We start from the raw sequence: 17,786 nt of genomic DNA, 5'->3' as shown, positions 1-17,786 counted from the left end.
CTGGTATCAACACACACGCACACAGTTATCTGTTGTTCTGTGTATCCTGATTTTTTTTTAACCGTCTTTTAACATTTGTGGAAAACCCCAACACAAAGCAATGTGATCCATCTAATTAAAGGCACAGTAAATTATCCAACTTGGCACGCGATAACATTAACCTGCTCTTCTGGTTTTAATTAATAGACAAACTCAACTTGTTTATTTTTTGCTACTGATTTACACACCCATTTTTTAATAGTGTTGAACGCACATGTGACCTCTTTCTCATCTCTCCTTAAGATTGATAGTTGGTGATCATTGTTTGTGTTGTTATGAAAAAATGCTGTAGAACAACTGCCACTGACCAAGATGTCATGAGTTAATCATTTAATGCTGCAGGCAATGTTGTGTGTGCCAACAATGATTATCCAAAAGTGAAAGTGTTAATACAGTCAGGCATTGGCTGGCAGACTTCCACCAGGCGTGGCCCATGTCATGTTCTTTTGTCTTCTTAAGAGTGCAACATTACATTACATTACATTACATTGCATTTAGCAGACGCTTTTATCCAAAGCGACTTACAGAGGAGGACATAAGCTGAGAATAACAGAGAAAGAAGCAGCTCTCCATGAGGTAAGCGCACCTCTTTCTGTGTATATGTTTATACAGAAGTGTGTCTAAGTGTTTGTTTATCTGACTTTCAGCATTTGAGGCAGTGAATGAGTCAGCCAGAAGCTCATTCATGTTTTTTTTTATCAGAGCGATGGAGGCTATTGTTCCACACACATACATACAGGGAGTCATACATTTCACTTGAGTAAACATAAAGATAAAGTGCATTTCAAATATTCTTTAAGTAAAGGTACATAAGTATAGTACTAGTAGATGCTTTTAGATTACATGTATTATCATGTAAGCAGCATATTAATATTGTAGATTAAGTCAGAGTCAGTTGGAGCTACTTTAATCCAGTTGTTCCTGTTATGGAATTTTCTATCCTTAGGTTGGCAGTATTAATTGTTTGGCATTGGTTGGGAACAGTAGGTGCCAGTCTATCTCAACACTGTGGTGGCCAGGGTCAAAGAGACCTGTTGCTGCCTTCCTAGTCATAATAGATAGCTTGCTGTTGACGTTCCAATCTGCGTAAACAGACATCTGTGTCTCCAGACTAGAATATGCTGACAATAACGGGGTATGGTGGAGGTGTGTGGGACATGTAAGATAAGCATTAAACCAGTCTGTAATTCTATTCGGATGTTTGTTTTCTCCTAAACATAAATGAAGGATTATATCTCTTTGATTAAATCAAAGTTTCTATTGTTCCAAATTATTTGAGCTACGCCACAATCTTTCCACATATCCCTGTTAAGTCGTATGGTGGTAGATACAATTGCAATAAAGCAAAATCCAGAGACCAGAATCATTTTAAACAGTTTATTGAGGACTGCAACACGCAACAGTGAGAGAAAAACAAGGGAAGCGAAAACAGTGACCACTTGGATGCAAACATTCCTCTGTCATGCTGGTTGTTTTACCGGTTTACTTTCAACCACTGATCTTATCTGAGACAGAAACTGACATTTTGCTGATTGTTTTTAATCATAAATATCTGCAGAGTGTGTGCTGGTGGCTGAGAAAGAGAAGTGTTATTAACACATCTCTCACAAAAAGAAAACTGTCCAGGGCTCAATTAATTATTTATGCAAAATTAATTATTAATGCATTGTGGATATAGACTGAAAAATTGACAGTGTAACTAAAAAGTGGCTCAATCAGATCTTTTTCAATCAGTTCTGTAATCAATCAAGCATACCATATAACATATATACATTTTACCCATAGGATTATTATATTATTGTATCTCAAATTTATAAATCTCTCATCCAGTATTAAAGGAATAGTTTGACATTTTGGGGGGAAATCTGTATTTGTTTTTTTTACAGAGAGTTACATAAAAAGATCGATACCACTCTCGTAAGACTGGAAACAGGCAGAAACAGCTTGGCTCTGTTCAAAGATAAATTCTCCCAACTTCACCTCTAAATTGCACTAACGACCACGTTAAATCCAAGCAGAAACCGCAACATTTTAATCACCATGTAATCACATTTTAAGTCCCCATGTTCAAATGTCCAACTTCACAGCAGAAATAAACATGTTTACAGCCTGGTACAAAGATTAGTTATGGTCTCTATAGCTTATTTCTCCATTGAGGGTGAATTTTTATACAACTCATCTGTTATCATATTAAGGCTTAAAGTTAGTTAATTAACAGCATAGCTGCTTTGATTGACAGGTAGGTGCCACATTGCGGGTGACATCATTTCTTAGTTGAGTGCAGTGAGTAGCGATGTGCCAATCTGTTATCTATCATATGCAGTTTCCCACATCTCTTCTGACTCATCTCTTCTGTTAAACCACCTTGATTGTTTTGATTTTATGCTCCGCGTTGACCATCATCACTTTCACGGCTAGATAAACCTGCAGACCCAGACACCAAACAGAACTCCTAGTTCCTACAGGAGTTGGTGAAGAGGTAGAGTGAATATTGGCCATAGAGTAGGCAGAAACTTTGAATTATTGCAAATGTGGCAACTGTTAATAATTTAGCCATATGACGTTTTGAAGGTGATAATATGTCAGTGTTTCCTTTACAGCACAGTTATTGCAGATATAAGAGTTTTCACCTCAGGCTTTCTGCTAAGCTAACTGCTTGCTGGCTACCTCAGGATGATATCAAACTTCTCTTCTGCCTCTCAGCAATAAAGTCCCAATGTATATGTGTAAATGTATTCCTCATTCATACATATGTGTACAACATCATAAACATGTTTGAAGTAGAACATGGAAAGCTTTGGATGACTTGAGGCTATTTAAACCAATAAACAGTGGCCAAAATGTCTCCTAATATCTCCTAAAAGTTATCTTTCCCAGTCTTTAACACAGGATGGCATTAGGTGAGCCTTTTTCAGAACGACCAGGCTGAGGCAGAACAGTACAGGGGCTCTCAGTTCTTAATATCTCTGTTTCTTTCTTCCAGTTTGTGGCAACTGTGAAACCTCCACGATGTCCTTCCTGTGGATCTGTTTGAGTCTGTTCTATGCTGCTTCTTTTCTAAAAAGCAGTGCATCATCATCTACAAGTATGTTATCATATTGTTTGTTGAAAATGTATAGTACATTGTAAACACATGAAGTAAAATAAATAAATAAAAAGTTGTGTGATTAATTGCCCTTTTTTCTCTTCTAGGTGTCAGTAAACCAGGAGTGTCACTGAAGTGCAATGAAACAGTGGGAGAAGTTGAAGCAGGGAAAGATGTGACACTATACTGTGTTATATCTTACTCAGAGTCTGTGAAGAATGAGAACTGTACGGTTTTGCATTATGTCTGGAATAACACAGCTGGCATCATATCATGTGACACTGACCAGAAGTACACCTGCGAACGGGACAATCAGACTTACGTGTCCCTGACCATCTCAGGTGTCAACAAAAATGAAAGTTACATTGTTTCCATAGAAACAGACTGTGGTCACACTACATCATCTGCTATCAACGTACAAGTTAAACATGACACTGCTGGTGAGTAGCTTCCACTGTCTTAAAGTCTTTGAGCAAACATATCTGAATGAAGTATATCATTATTCTTTCATTCTATAAAGAATATTTATAAGATAATATTTTATCTTGCCAGGTGTCGGGTCATCAGTGATATCTCCTGAGGCCACAGGTACTGTGATACCTGCTGTACTGGGTATTTTTGCTACACTTGTTATTTTTGGCATTTTGTGTTTCCTGTTTCGAACTAAAAAAGGCAAAAGAATAATGAGAGTTAGAGTCAAAGAGTCACATACACAGTCTTACACACATACACATACAGATACACATGTGTGTTTGTAAATGCGTACATATTTGTTCTGCATTGAAGTTATTCCACAGCTGGCTGTGTAGCTTCCTGCCTCTAAAAATCATATTGTTATGTTAGTTAGTTGTTTTCTTTGTTTGTTTGTTTTAGAATCTTTGTACAAATGGATCCCTATGTGAATATGATGATAGAGCCAGAGCATCTTGTTTATTCCACACTTCTTTGTCAAGACCTAGCAACAGTCTAGAATAGATTATGTTGTTGCATTATAGGTTTTTAAATGCTCAGTTTGTAAGATTTAGAGCCCATTTTGTATAGAATAGACAGAAATCGAAAATAAGATTTGTTTTTGTTTTTTAAACTTAAAATGAGCCTACAGGTGTCGTGTACCATGTTGAACCCACATTTCTACAGTAGACCAGAAAAGACACACTAAGCACTGGCTCTAGATAGGACTGTTCATGCATTTTATGGCCACCTTAAGAGAGTCATGCGAGGGGGTTGCAATCTGTAACTATACCACTAGATGCCACTAAATCCTACACACTGGTCCTTTAATGTGTCACTCACAAGTGTACAAGTGTATGGTACTTCAAATAAAAGCCTTTAAAGTCACTCATCCTACAATAAACACTAGTAGGAATCAGGAGTAAATTGTATTATATTGTATTGTCTGTATTAAGATGAATTAAGAAGAACTATTTTAAATACTATATATTATTTATATATTAAATATTTTGTTAATGTCTGTTCGAAATGCAGAAATGTTTTGGTGCACTGATGATAGATTGGAATTGATTTTATGTTGTGTGTATAGGGTGTTATTTGTTTTGAATTAGTTTTATTTCTATTTGTTTTATATTTAAGTTGCTAATGTTGTTCTCTTTTTTCTAAATAATATCTTGTAAGCCTGTTTATCCTGAGCATATGATTTATACATGCATAATAATACAAATGAATGAAAACTAGTCATATTATATACTGTGAAAAGAGTGATTCATATAGTATGCTGGACATACTGAGAGTAGATTACAGTGCAGGTGAACTCCGTTGATGTATATGAAACCGATCTTGGTGACGGAAAATCTGAAGAAAAAAAATAAACAAAGTTGTGTTAGTAATAGCTCCCATGTCTCTTTGATTGGTGCAGCACACTCAAAATGCACGCACACAGCTGATTATGATCAAGTGTCACACTTCCTTTTTCACACCACACAGTTGTTTTTAAGCATCCGTGTGACAGTCAGCCAGTCAATCAGGCTAACGCGTCTCAGGCTGAATCTGTGGCAGCCTGCCTGCAGCCCAGCTTGCGGGATGAAAGCCCACTGGTGGAGCTGTGTGCTGGGATTACTCTGCATGCCTGCTGAGGTAATGCTCAGCAGATGGACAGGTGAGTGTGTGTGCCTGTGTGTGTGTGAGAGAGAGAGAGTGCAAAAGATAAATGAGTTTTTTAGTTTAGGATCCAAAAAACTAAAGTTGTCTTCAACAGTGAGTCTGAGTCATCTTTTCCTGTTTGTTTGCAGCCTCATCCTGTTTATGCCCTCTGAGCAGTGTCTGTACAAACACAAATGGAAAATTCATTCTTAATTGATTCTTCACTTCAGGAAAAGTACTAATGCAACAATGCATTATAAGTAAATCCTACTAAGATTTATCATATATTTATCATACTAACTTCGTCATATATTTTATATACTCCATGCATAAAAAGTAACAATGCTCCATCTGTGGAGAATCATCCTTTGTGAGTGACACAATTGAATTTTACCTTTGTACATGGTGGAGGTGAAGCTTGTTTATATAGCATTACTGCAGGTAGTTTAGTCTAGTGCTTCTCACTCATAGTTCCCACCTAGGGATTGGGCATCCTCCAGTAGGTGACAACAGAAGTCTGGGGGGTCGTGAGCTGATTTATGAGGCAGGAAAAAACAAGATTCTGCTGCACAAATTTGTATTCATTTATTGGACTTTTTAAATCTTTGCTTGTTGTAAAATGTTGAATAAAGTAGGCCTCAAACAATTATTTAAATCAAACTATATAAGACAGGACTTTTACCAGCCCATAAACATCTGAAATATCCAATTAGACATGGAATTATTGTAAGAAATCATAAAAAGTCTGTGAAGCACTGGTTTAATCAAGAAAGAACTGCATTTTTGTTTCTCTTCTTTTTTTAATCCCTCTGAAATGTAGTGGAGTAGAAGTGTTAAGGTGGAGGACTGTGGTAAAGCGCCTATTATGTATCGAGGCTGAGTTCTTACTGCAGAGCCACGAGTTTGAGTCCAGCTCGGGCTCGCTGCTGTATTTCATTTCCTCTATCTCTCCCCTGCCTTTCCTGTCTACTGTTACTGTTACTGCCAAATGACAGATTAAGTACACTGCCAAAAAAAAAGGGTTGCATAATATATATGATGATACAATATATATGAAGCAGTCCGTAACAATCCATCTCTCCCTGACAGCTTCTCAGGAGCCCTCGTCTATGTCTCTAATGGGAATCAACTCATCTGTTGAGATCACATGCTCCACATCATTGCCTGACCCGATGGGGGTCTACCTGCACAGGGGTTTCCATGGAGACGAGGATGCTGTGTACCTGGACTTAGAAAAAGGGAAAGTCGAAAAGGCAACTGTAGCTCCAGAATTTAAAGGCCGAATTGATGTATCTTCAGACCAGCAGATCAAAGACGGGTTTAGGTTCACATTTCAGATGTCTCGGCTGGAGCTGACGGACACAGACTATTATTACTGCAGGTGGATATTCCTAAAGACAACCAAGCTAGAGGACCTGTCCAGCAGTGGCACCGTTATCATTGTCAAAGGTGAAAAGAACTAAACCCTTCATCTGAGTATTAAAACTAACTTTAATTCTTATTATGTCCTTGATGTTGAACTTTCTTTCTCTGCAATTTTTCTCCACAGAGAGAAATCCAACGGCACGCAAGTGCGTGGACGACATTTGGGAGCTTACTTTTATTGCCTTGAGTGTGACAGCATTCACTGTCGTATTGTTCCTCATCATTGGAGCACTGATTATGCAATGCAAGCGGGTAAGTACTACTGTAAACGTTCAGACGAAGCTCTCGTGCAAGCGGCCTCAGGGTTGTAACATTAAATGTTTTCTTTGTGTCTTTACAGTTCAGAAAGAGCTTCAAACCTGCCAGAGCTGTAAGCCCGCCCAGACCTAACAGGCCTCCACATGTCCGCACCCAGCAGAGAGTTCATCACTGCCCATACTTAATCACTTCTACAAATGATTTTGACTTCAGGGGCGTTCTGTAATGCTGAGAATTGATGATAAGAGATGAACATTCTCCGGAAAATTTAGTGGTGACTTACTGTAAATATATCGCATGGACGATTTGTAACAGGTGATTGAGATTGAGTCAGCAGCTCGCCTTGAGTGCACAAACAAGGAAAAGTGTCTCATCTTTTGCTCTCCTCTTCATTTCCTTTTGTATACAAATTTGTGTTTTGTTTGCAGAAAAGTGACTGAGCTACCACATCCTGGCTGATGTGGAGTGCACAGGTGTGAACACTGTCAGTGAAGAAAAACTGCAGAGAGTGCATTTTTTATTATTCTCCGCACATCACATGTAGACTGGACCTGTTATGTGTGGTTATTGTTGTACGTGTTTCCTCTCTGTCTCGTGCAAAGATCTGAATCTTGAACAAATGTGAACCACAGGTTTCTGCCTGACATTTGACATGTACATTAAAGCTGAGCTTTTTTCAAACTTGCCGTTCCTTTGAAGACTCAAAGACTAAAAGAGAAGCCCTTCACATTATCTTTCTTAGTACTGCAGCATTCGTGCTTGAAGGGAGAGTTTGGATTCTTTGAAGTTGGATTGTATGACATACTTATGCACAGCCAGTGTGTTATCTATAACTGATGACGGTCAATACACTCCCAGTGTGGAGAAGCAGTCAGGAGGAGCCAAACACTGCTGCTGACAGGGTCAGCGTAGAAATGTGTTTTTAGCGTAAAATAGACCTTTTTTCACAGCAGCCATTTTGACATGAAACATCAACACAGGTGTTACCAGTGACACTAATTAAGGTTCGGTTCCATTCAGGTCAAAGTCAAGGTCTGTTGTTGGAAAGGCTCTGCTGCACTAAATGGAATGGGACCTGAATTAATATAATTGGAAGCATCTGTGTTAAAGCTGCTATTTCATATCATTCAACCCCACTTTAAAAAAACCTCAAACTACCACTACAGTACAAAATACTTTAAAGCACAATGCCAGTTGTTCCCAAACAATGCTGCTTTATTCTGTCTTAAATTAAATCACACATAAACACGGTCAGAGATACTCCTGTCTGATGTGTCTCATGAGTTCATGTGGAACCTACGCACTGAGTCGTCGTCGGTGTTCCACGGACCGTTTCGGGTGTAACACGAAGTGCAGCCTTATAAACAGTGTGTTATAAGTCTGATACTGTAACTAGTAAGCTTTATGATAAAGTTATTAAAGTTATTTTGTTTTATTTGTGTCATAACTTAAACGAGGCTCGAAAGGCGCGAGTGTCGCTAACTGTTAGCATCGGTGCTGGCTGTCCAGAGCTCAGAGCAGGGACAGCGATGCAGAGTTAACACACACACACACACACACACACACACACACACACACACGGTGAAAGGCTGAAACGTTTCGTGGTTTAAAGCCAGACAGCCTGTCTGCAGAAATAAGAAAAAAAAATGAGCAGCCACAGACTACTGTTTTCCGGGTTGTGGACTATAGGAAGAACAAGATGGATCAGTCGACTTCATGAAGGTGAGGCACTCTGTGTTTACGTTCAGTGTCTGCTGTATGCAGGCAGCCAAGCCTTATTATTATTATTATTTGTCGAAGTTGCATACTTTCCTGAAACCTTTAACAAGGTGCCTTCACTCAGATATTCTGCACATACAGTCTATACCAGGAGTCTTCACCCTTTTTTCAGCCCAAGGATAAATGTGTCATATTGTAAGCCTAGCCTATAATAACTTTTATATTTATTTTATTCAACTTTTATTTCACCTTGTTAACCTATTTAATACTGAGTTATTAGCCTATATGTGTTTATGATTGATAAAACATTCATGCATAATGGAATATTTTATAAATAATATACAAACAGAATTTTTTTGGGTCAAAAGTAGCTTATCATTGCATATTGATGCTTTCAGTTTACTTAATATCATTTTTGTTCTATTTTTTAATTCTCACAAATTATTTTGGTGAAAATTGTCAATTATTGTGACAAAATTTGGCAGACCCCCTGCAGTACCTCTGCGGACCCCCTAGGTCTATACCCAATGTCCCAAGCAGCACTTATATCAGTAAAATCTAATATTGAAGAGTCATTGAAACAAGCCTGAGTCGACAGTAGTAACTTTTGCCCTGCCTGACTGTGAACTGCTCGTGAACATTCCTGGGGAATTTTTTATCATCGTTGTGTAAGAGTTTTACATGAAGTTCAGTTCTTCCTGTTCAGTGTAATTGCAAATATCTGTTCATTTTCCAGGTAAACATGGGTGTGGCAGGGCGTTCTTTTCCTCTGGCAAGCCAAAGGTCTGTATTGTGGGCGGCGGGCCTGCAGGCTTTTACACGGCACAGCATTTGATCAAGGTATTTCCTGTTCTGGGACATGTACATTTCTCTGTACATTTCATCTCATTTCTATCTGTACTGTGTTTTTCTAATGATATCAAAGAGTCATTCTTCTTTTAAAGGCAGTAAAGTTAAAGACTTTTCGGGCTTGTACAAAAAGAAAAAGTTTTTTACATTTACATTTTTTGTTGTTGGTACACATTCAATGTCTAGCCTGCAGGCCCACCTTGAACGAACAATGGACTCCAAGCAGATAAAAAGCTCTTCGCCTCTTTACTGAATACCCTGCACCAGTGACACCCTACCTGATTGAACCATGTTTACTGTACTTTTAAGACACAAGTGGGACAGGAAATAACTTTCAGACCGCTTTGGTTAGAACAGGCTGGCAGTTTTGAGTCAACCAGGCTATGTCAGGAAACATCAAGCTCTTTTTGCACAAGTTGGGTGTAGTCCGAGGTGTAGCCGATTTGTGTTAATATTTGTAATAACACTACATTTGATTATTATTATTGTTATTTGAAGCAAAGTGCTGACATATTCACAGTGGCAATGCTAACATGCATGGATTCAGTTTTTCACATTGTGTCTGTCTTTCCTTTTCATCGTCAGGCCTGTCAAGATGCTGAGGTGGACATTTATGAGCGGTTGCCCGTCCCCTTCGGCCTGGTCAGGTTTGGGGTGGCCCCTGATCATCCTGAAGTCAAGGTCTCTAATCCTGAACAGACGTGCTTGAGAACAGATAACTGTCCTACACTATTTGGATATTTACCGTCAGCAGGTTTTTAAGTGTTCGCATAGGCAACAGGATGCAGACTTTATCAGGCAGTGTGACCTACGAAGATAGTTTCATTATGTTTGTCCTCTCTTAGGATCTTACAATCTTTTTTTTCAGTTTCATTTTGACCCAAGTTTTGATAAAAAAGAAACTCGGTCTTGACCTTAGACAAACCTGTTTACTGAACAATAGCACGTGACAAAAGCTTTGTTTGATCCTTTCAGTTCACCTTCACCCAGACAGTCATCTGGCCTGTGTAAAGAAAACTAGGCACTGAATGGAAAATAGCAAAAAAACTCACTTAAAGGTCCAGTGTGTCATATTTAGAGGGGTCTATCTGCAGGTTTTCATATAGAGTTTTCATTAGTGTATAATCAACTGAAAATATGAAGGTTATTTTACCTTGGAATGAGCCCTTTATATTCACAGACACATGCTACACACCGGTCTGCTACACACCTATAAATATAAATATAAACGTTTTACATTCAAGCTCTTTTCAGACAAACGCACACAATGCTGTTTCAGACTATAGCTGGCAGGTAAATCTTTCTTTCTTCTTTTTGTTTCTTTCCAAGAAAGCAAATAAGCGTATTTCCCAGAATGTACAACTATTTTATAATTTCCATTGTTGCTCACTGTGTTCCAGAAACATACCAAGTAATAAGTATTAAAAGGACTTAAGGTCATTTGTGGTAGTTAGTGTACAAGAATTTTAAGTACAATGCAGTACACTCAGTAATCTCAAATGTGCGAAAGTAGTATTGAGTTTTGTTGTAAACTACCAGTTTCGCATGCCATTCAGTGAGTTGGCATTCACCCAAGTAGCTGCCTCCAGAAAGTCACACACACGAGTGTTGAAGTGAAAGAATTATCATCATCTAGCATCTGCTTATGCTGACATCATTCCAAAGTAAACAAAAACCGAAACTGACGTCTTAAATTGATTTCAGCAGCTGATCTTTTTGACCATTTGTAAAATTAAGATAGATAATTTTGCTCTCACTGTGGAGGTTCATGCGTACACTGCTAACAGAAGCCACTAATGGCTAATTAATTCTGTTTCTAGTCGTTCTAATCGGGGGATTTATCTCACACCAGTCTTTTAATAGTGTTTCCCTAGCTGTATTTGGGTTTAATCACTGCTAGAGGACATTTGAAAAGACTTTCTAGTTGAATAATTCAGATTTTTTTCTTTCTTCTCAGAACGTCATCAACACATTCACGCAAACAGCCAAACAGTCAGGCTGTAGCTTCTATGGTAATGTGAACGTGGGGAAGGATGTGAGCATTCAGGAGCTGCAGCAGGCCTACCATGCAGTCGTACTGGTAAGATCATGGAAACACAGTGCTGCGCCTGCACAGTGAAATCCCCTTTTTGTGCATTAGCATCCTTATTTGTCTATGTTATGGCAGAGTTATGGAGCAGAGGGGAACAGGACCATGGGAGTGCCAGGAGAAGACTTGGCCGGTGTGTACTCTGCAAAAGATTTCGTTGGCTGGTACAATGGCTTGCCAAACTGTCAACAGGTATGCTTCAAACGACTGACAAAGATTGTCAGGCCTAGGTCGTGTTTTCCCGCTGTTCACGTTCTGCTCTGCTTCTTTATCTTTACAACCCTCTTTACTATTTTTTTCATTCAGCTGAGGCCAGATCTGAGCTGTGAGACAGCCGTCATTCTGGGTCAAGGAAATGTTGCGTTAGATATCGCAAGAATTCTGCTGTCTCCCGTTGACGTTTTAAAGGTGAGAAACGCACAGCCTTGGTTATTTTAACCTTCTGAGGTCTGAGAAACGGCCCTGTGAATTGATTTTGTAATCTGTGATTGCTCAGACGTCAGAGAGTTTTAAGATGCACACATAGCAAAAAAATTATAATAAATCAACCACACAGCATGATCTTCAGTGTGTCACAGCAACAGTAAGACACAAGAGTTTTCATCATTTTCAACAGAGCAGATCTTGAGTGTTTAACAAGTAGCAGTTTTGTTGTTGATGGCATGATAAAACTCGAGACATGTGAGTTCACTCAAGGAAACATTAAAAAACTGTTTCCTAGGAGTAAATTGTGATCCTGTCTCTCTTGAAAGACCACCCAGCCTGTTACCACGTGACAGCTGCTCCATACTTGGGTTAACTCCATCCACAGAAATCAGGCAAATCAGGCTGAAACATACCACACTTTTCTTGATGTGGGACTCAAGCAACATGTGTCTCCAACTCCTACTGAATGTTCACTATATGTGAACATACTATATGGTATCGTGTCTGTGGTTGAAAAAGAAAGATCCCTGAAGATGTGTCTTTTAGCAGCCTGTTAATGATTGTATTTCAGAAGAAGAAGAACTGGTTTGTGGGATTGAGGTGACTGTAACTGAAAAATGTCTTTCTCTGCAGAAGACTGACATCACCCAGCCCGCCTTGGAAGCTCTAACAAAGAGCCAGATCCGCAGAGTGTTGATTGTGGGAAGGAGAGGACCTGCACAGATCGCATGCACAATCAAGGTGTTGCGTCAGAAGAGAAAGTTTGTCAGAGGAAAGAGTGATATCGAAAATGTTTTTCAGCCATAACCATTTTTGCCTTACTAATACCACTCCAACCACACTCTAACCCAGATGTTTTGTAATTTGACCGACATTACACCAAACTAAGTAACCTCGACACACCATTAGAACACACCATTAGAAGTCTGATCATGTTTATCCTGAAGAGAAAGTCAAATTTCCCTTCGTACAATTTTACATTGGAAACATCCATCACAGTTTATAGAGCTGCCATACTTACTGTGGGTGTAGTTTCCTTGTGCAGTTTACAGTACAGAAATGATTGCTGGAATTTCAAGTGTGACTGCTTCATCAGCCTCACCTGTCATGATGAAACATTGTTTATCTTATTAAGTGCTGTGTTCAGTAACATTACAATACAACTGAAAGTGGTAGAATATTGACAATAGCTTATCCACGACTCTTAACTTATTACTTCAACCGTTCATGCATAACTTTTAGTTGATTATTTCAACTGTTTATAAATGATTTCTAACTTATTATTTTGACTATTCATGCATGACTTTTAACTAATTATTTCAGCTGTTTATCTGTTATCCTTTATTAGCTATAAATGGCACTAAATTGTATCGCTAAAAATATTATAACAGCACTATATAAAATAGCAAAATAGCACTAAAAATATTAACTTAATTATCCATCACTGCTGTGTTATTTTTGTCTACAGGAAGTTAGAGAAATGGTGAACTTGCCAGACACCAGACCTGAGATGGTGGCAGCTGATTTTCAGGGTCTCAGAGAGGTTGTTAAAGGTATGAAATTAAACATTTATCTAATTCTTTTCTTCTTCTTTTTGAGTATTTGACTGCATTACCAGTCTGATCTTTTCTCAAACTAGTTATGTGGGAGAGATTTTCACTTTATTATTCTTGTGCCAAACTATCAATACGTGTTGAAAGAGTGAGTTCAGCAGAGGTGTGACTTTGACTGATGCAAAGACTGTTGAAAATGTCAAAAGGAAGGAAGAAATATTTTTTGTGGTTAACAGCCGGAACGTACCCTATTGAGACCTTATAGCGCACATATGGTGAGTTGAATGGAAACTGTTAAAGTAAATACAGCTGGTGGTTGTGCTCAGGCTTGTGTGTTGTTCTCTGTGGTTTCAAAGGTTTTCTGCTGATGTAAGAAAGTGCATGTTAAGAAAATCTTTAATTATGTGAAACTATGCTTCGTCCTTGCGCTGACGAACTTTTGACCGGCCCTCATCGTTGCTACAGAAATGACATTGGGCTGACTGATGGTGCTGAGCATGTTCCGGCTCACAGCGATAACAGTCTCCTTGCCTCCGTTCATGGCTAATTATGAGAACCTTGATCTCATGTCTGGTAAGCAAGATTAGCAGTAAGTGCAGAATGACTTTAGAAACAAGTGGTTTGTGACTTGTCATGTTCTCAGTTCCTCCAAACTTGTACTGTCAGTAATAATATTAGAAACGCTGCAGTGATGACTCGCTCGTGGTCACAGCAGCATCAAAAAAAGCACTTACAGGAAATTTAAAAAGGCCTGTGAGTTTAAACGTTTTTACAAAAAAAGATAACTGCTTTCACAGAAGTGTTTTTGTCAGCAGTGTGGGTGTACAGGTTCTGGAATTCTTTTACATTGTCACAGACACACCTACATACTTTTTCCATGTTTACTAAAAAATGGCAGAGGCTCCATGATCATGCATGCATTTACAGTATGCCATGCACACATGAACAGGTGGAAAACACATACACATACAGACGTGTGACAAATTAAAAGGAAAACCCACAGAAAGTGTCTTAGTCCAATTAATTGTAATTGATTCTAACAAATCTCTTTCACTTTACTGGAGGGATGAACACAATTCTTCCCTTCATTTGGGGTTTTCATGATGTTTGTTGAGAAGCAGTGACTGTGAAGGCCGCCATAGCATATGATTCACATCATATTCATCCTCATCAAACCACTCAGTGAGCCCTCGTGCCCTGTGGACGACAGCTGAGTTCATTGTGTTTCTCCACTTGTTTATGCAGGTTTCTCCTTGAATTTGTCACCCTGTGTACATAGACATGATTTACCAGTGCTCATTATGGTCTCTGCTCTATTTTAGTTATTAATAAATCAACAAATTGTAAACAAAAATAATAATAATTAGTCTGCTTTTAGTTGGTTTAGTAGTTTTAAAAATAAATACAGGTAAACAGGTGAAAACGGGTGCTTTTAAGTAGTATGATTAAGACTGTTTTTTTTATTTGTCCAGGTGGTGTCAGGACTGTGACATTTTTTCTAATCTAATAGTACTCACGTGCCTGTACATGCATTTAAAAGTTATTGGTTATTGGCTTGGGACTGGAGCTAATGTGAGTCTGTACGAGGCAAATCAAGTAAATATTTTTTCAAAGTTATGGCAAACATAAAGAGGACAAACCTGATTTGAATGCTACGGACATCTTGCATTAGCTTCAGCTGGACTGAACACTTCACTCCTCCACTGGAGACACAAAACCAAATTATGTCTGAAATTTACACCAATGCACATAAGTCAGGTTGATGGTTGGCCAATTTTGGCTTATTGGAGATATATGGTGTATATCTATTTATGAAATCCATAAATATGTTTGAGGTGATTTTTCAACTATACAATGTTCTGCTCATTTATTCCAGTCTATAAGATAGTTTATTTATGTTATATGTTGTTTTTAATACTATTGTTTGATATCGACATAATATAGACACAAATACACACAGCTATTCAGAATGTAACTACTTTAAATGTAGCCCACAGATGGTCATTTTAAGCAGAAGTATCTGTTGTGTCAGATTTGCCGAGGCCCAGGAAGCGTCTGACGGAACTGATGTTGAAGACGGCCCTGGAGACGCCAGGAGAGAAGGAGCAGGAGAGGCGAAACAAGGCGTCCCGTGTCTGGGCCTTTCGATTCTTCCGGAGCCCCGTTGAAATCCTGGCCAACCCTGACAACAACAGAGCAGCAGGCATCCGACTGGCGGTCAACAAGCTGGAAGTAACCAAGTTTTTGGATTTTAAAACTCAAGTCACTTCATGTAACCATGTGTAGCTGCTTAGTACATAGGCCTGGTTAAAACTGATTATCAATGTGTGACCAGGGTTCAGGTGAGGGAGCCCAGGCAGTGCTCACTGGAGAAGTAGAGGATGTGGCCTGTGGCCTGGTCATTAGCAGTATCGGCTACAAGAGCCTCCCCATCGATCCATCAGTGCCGTTTGACTCCCGCAAAGCCATCGTCCCTAACAATATGGGCCGTGTTCAACAAGCTGCAGGTACACCATAAAGACCATGAAGACCATTTACAAAGCTAAAAACTTAAACAAAAAAAAGTAACAAATCTTTCTTTCCAGGTCTGTATTGTAGTGGCTGGCTGAAAACCGGCCCCACTGGAGTGATAGCCACCACTATGAACAATAGTTTTGACACTGCGCGATCCTTGGTGGAGGACATGGACTCAGGAATGTTGGATGTATCTGCTGCCAAGCCGGGTTCACAAAACATCAGTGGCCTGCTGGAAAAGAGAGGTACTCTACTGTCCCTGTGGTTGTTTGATTGCTTTCTGTTGAGCCCTGTTATCTGACCTGGGAGCAAACTACTTGCAATAAGCAAGAAAATAACCCCCATTTTCTCTCCTGCAGCTGTTTAGGTGGACTATTATTGGGCTGGTATCATGTAGTCTGATCCCAGAATTTGTCTGTTGAGTTATGAGTTGCTTAGATTTTGGTGCCAATATCAATTCACAGAAAAAAGAAGCAAAAGATTAATAGAACAATGAGACCATTTTCAGTCAGCCTAATCCATGGATGAATTACTGAACAGGTGTACCAGGCACTGACCCAGGTGGCGTTCCTGGCATGTATTCATCAGAGACAAAGAAATCAAATATCCACAATAAAGTTTCCATTTGAGTGATTCATGTATTTCAAAGATGAAAAGGATAACTTACAATAAGAACTGTGTCCTCACCACCCACTAACTATGCTGATCTTTCCTAATCAAATTTATACACTTTATGCTCATCTGTAGTCAGTATAAAGAAAAACAATACCCCCTAGTGGTTAAACCAGACAGTACATACACGTAGCTCCGACAGGTCCCTTGGGCCAGAGCCTCTGTTGGGGATGACTTAACTTTCCTTATTGAAACATCAATCGCATGACTACAAAGAGATGCAAAAGACAGGTTAAACAGACATTGTCTCATAATGATCTCATCACAATCAAAGCCCAAAAAAAGCCACACACTTCTTATACAATGTTTGATTTGTGACAATTTCTGTTTTATGTGTAGGAGTCATACCAGTGATTTTCTCAGACTGGGAGAAGATTGACAGTGTGGAGATAAGTAGAGGTGAAGCTACTGGAAAACCCAGAGAAAAGCTACTGTCTGTGGAGGAAATGCTGCAAGTGACTCGACAGTGACTGAAGACAAAATACAGCTTACATTAGACTGTTGCTGTATAGAACAGTTCTTACCACACTGACGTGGATGTCCGTGACTGACCACAGAAGAGTTACTTTGATCCACTCACATGGACCAATTCATAATTCTACTTTTTTTTTTAAAGTAGCTGTTAGCCTGTAAATTCTTGGATTCCAGCCTTAAAGCAGCAGGGCTTCCTCAATTTATTGTAATGCAAATTACTGTCACTGTTCTAAATGTGTAACTATTGAATACAAATAAAATGTAACTGATAGTCTCCCGTCTTCAAGTAGCATGTACCATTACTCTTTAAAACATTTGGCAGCTTACAACCTTTGGTCTAGAGCATAATACTTTGTGGGAGAATTTTTAAAAGCATGTCAATGATACATCACTGGCTATTTGAAGTTTTGCCATTTACAGCAGGAATTGTATGCTGCAACAAATGTAGGATAAGCACGTCAGATCACTTGTAGACGGCTCATTAAGACTAGAAATCCTGACAATCCTCAAGCAAAATTCCATGAGTACTTTAACTACACATATTGACACATTGTGTCAGTCTTGAAAGTAATTTAGGGAAATTCAC

General features: G+C 38.9%; 2 protein-coding genes across 2 annotated transcripts; both read left to right on the top strand.

The window, feature by feature from the left end:
* The first annotated feature begins 472 nt into the window (after positions 1–472).
* Positions 473–7,585, top strand: LOC104924897 (uncharacterized). Its single transcript, XM_010738377.3, has 7 exons — positions 473–615; positions 3,023–3,124; positions 3,232–3,564; positions 3,677–5,237; positions 6,311–6,670; positions 6,771–6,898; positions 6,987–7,585. Exons 4-7 carry the CDS (start codon positions 4,901–4,903, stop codon positions 7,128–7,130), a joined length of 969 nt encoding a protein of 322 aa, XP_010736679.3. The 5' UTR covers positions 473–615; positions 3,023–3,124; positions 3,232–3,564; positions 3,677–4,900; the 3' UTR covers positions 7,131–7,585.
* Positions 7,586–8,216: 631 nt separating this feature from the next.
* fdxr (ferredoxin reductase) lies at positions 8,217–17,691 on the top strand. Its single transcript, XM_027289662.1, has 12 exons — positions 8,217–8,626; positions 9,360–9,463; positions 10,058–10,153; positions 11,430–11,552; positions 11,640–11,753; positions 11,868–11,969; positions 12,621–12,728; positions 13,456–13,540; positions 15,573–15,772; positions 15,876–16,047; positions 16,126–16,299; positions 17,066–17,691. Exons 1-12 carry the CDS (start codon positions 8,551–8,553, stop codon positions 17,194–17,196), a joined length of 1,485 nt encoding a protein of 494 aa, XP_027145463.1. The 5' UTR covers positions 8,217–8,550; the 3' UTR covers positions 17,197–17,691.
* The last annotated feature ends 95 nt before the right edge of the window (positions 17,692–17,786 follow it).

Source organism: Larimichthys crocea, chromosome XVI (assembly GCF_000972845.2).
Source record: "Larimichthys crocea isolate SSNF chromosome XVI, L_crocea_2.0, whole genome shotgun sequence".
Lineage (NCBI taxonomy): Eukaryota > Metazoa > Chordata > Actinopteri > Sciaenidae > Larimichthys > Larimichthys crocea.
This window is presented reverse-complemented; position numbering and strand designations above follow the sequence as displayed.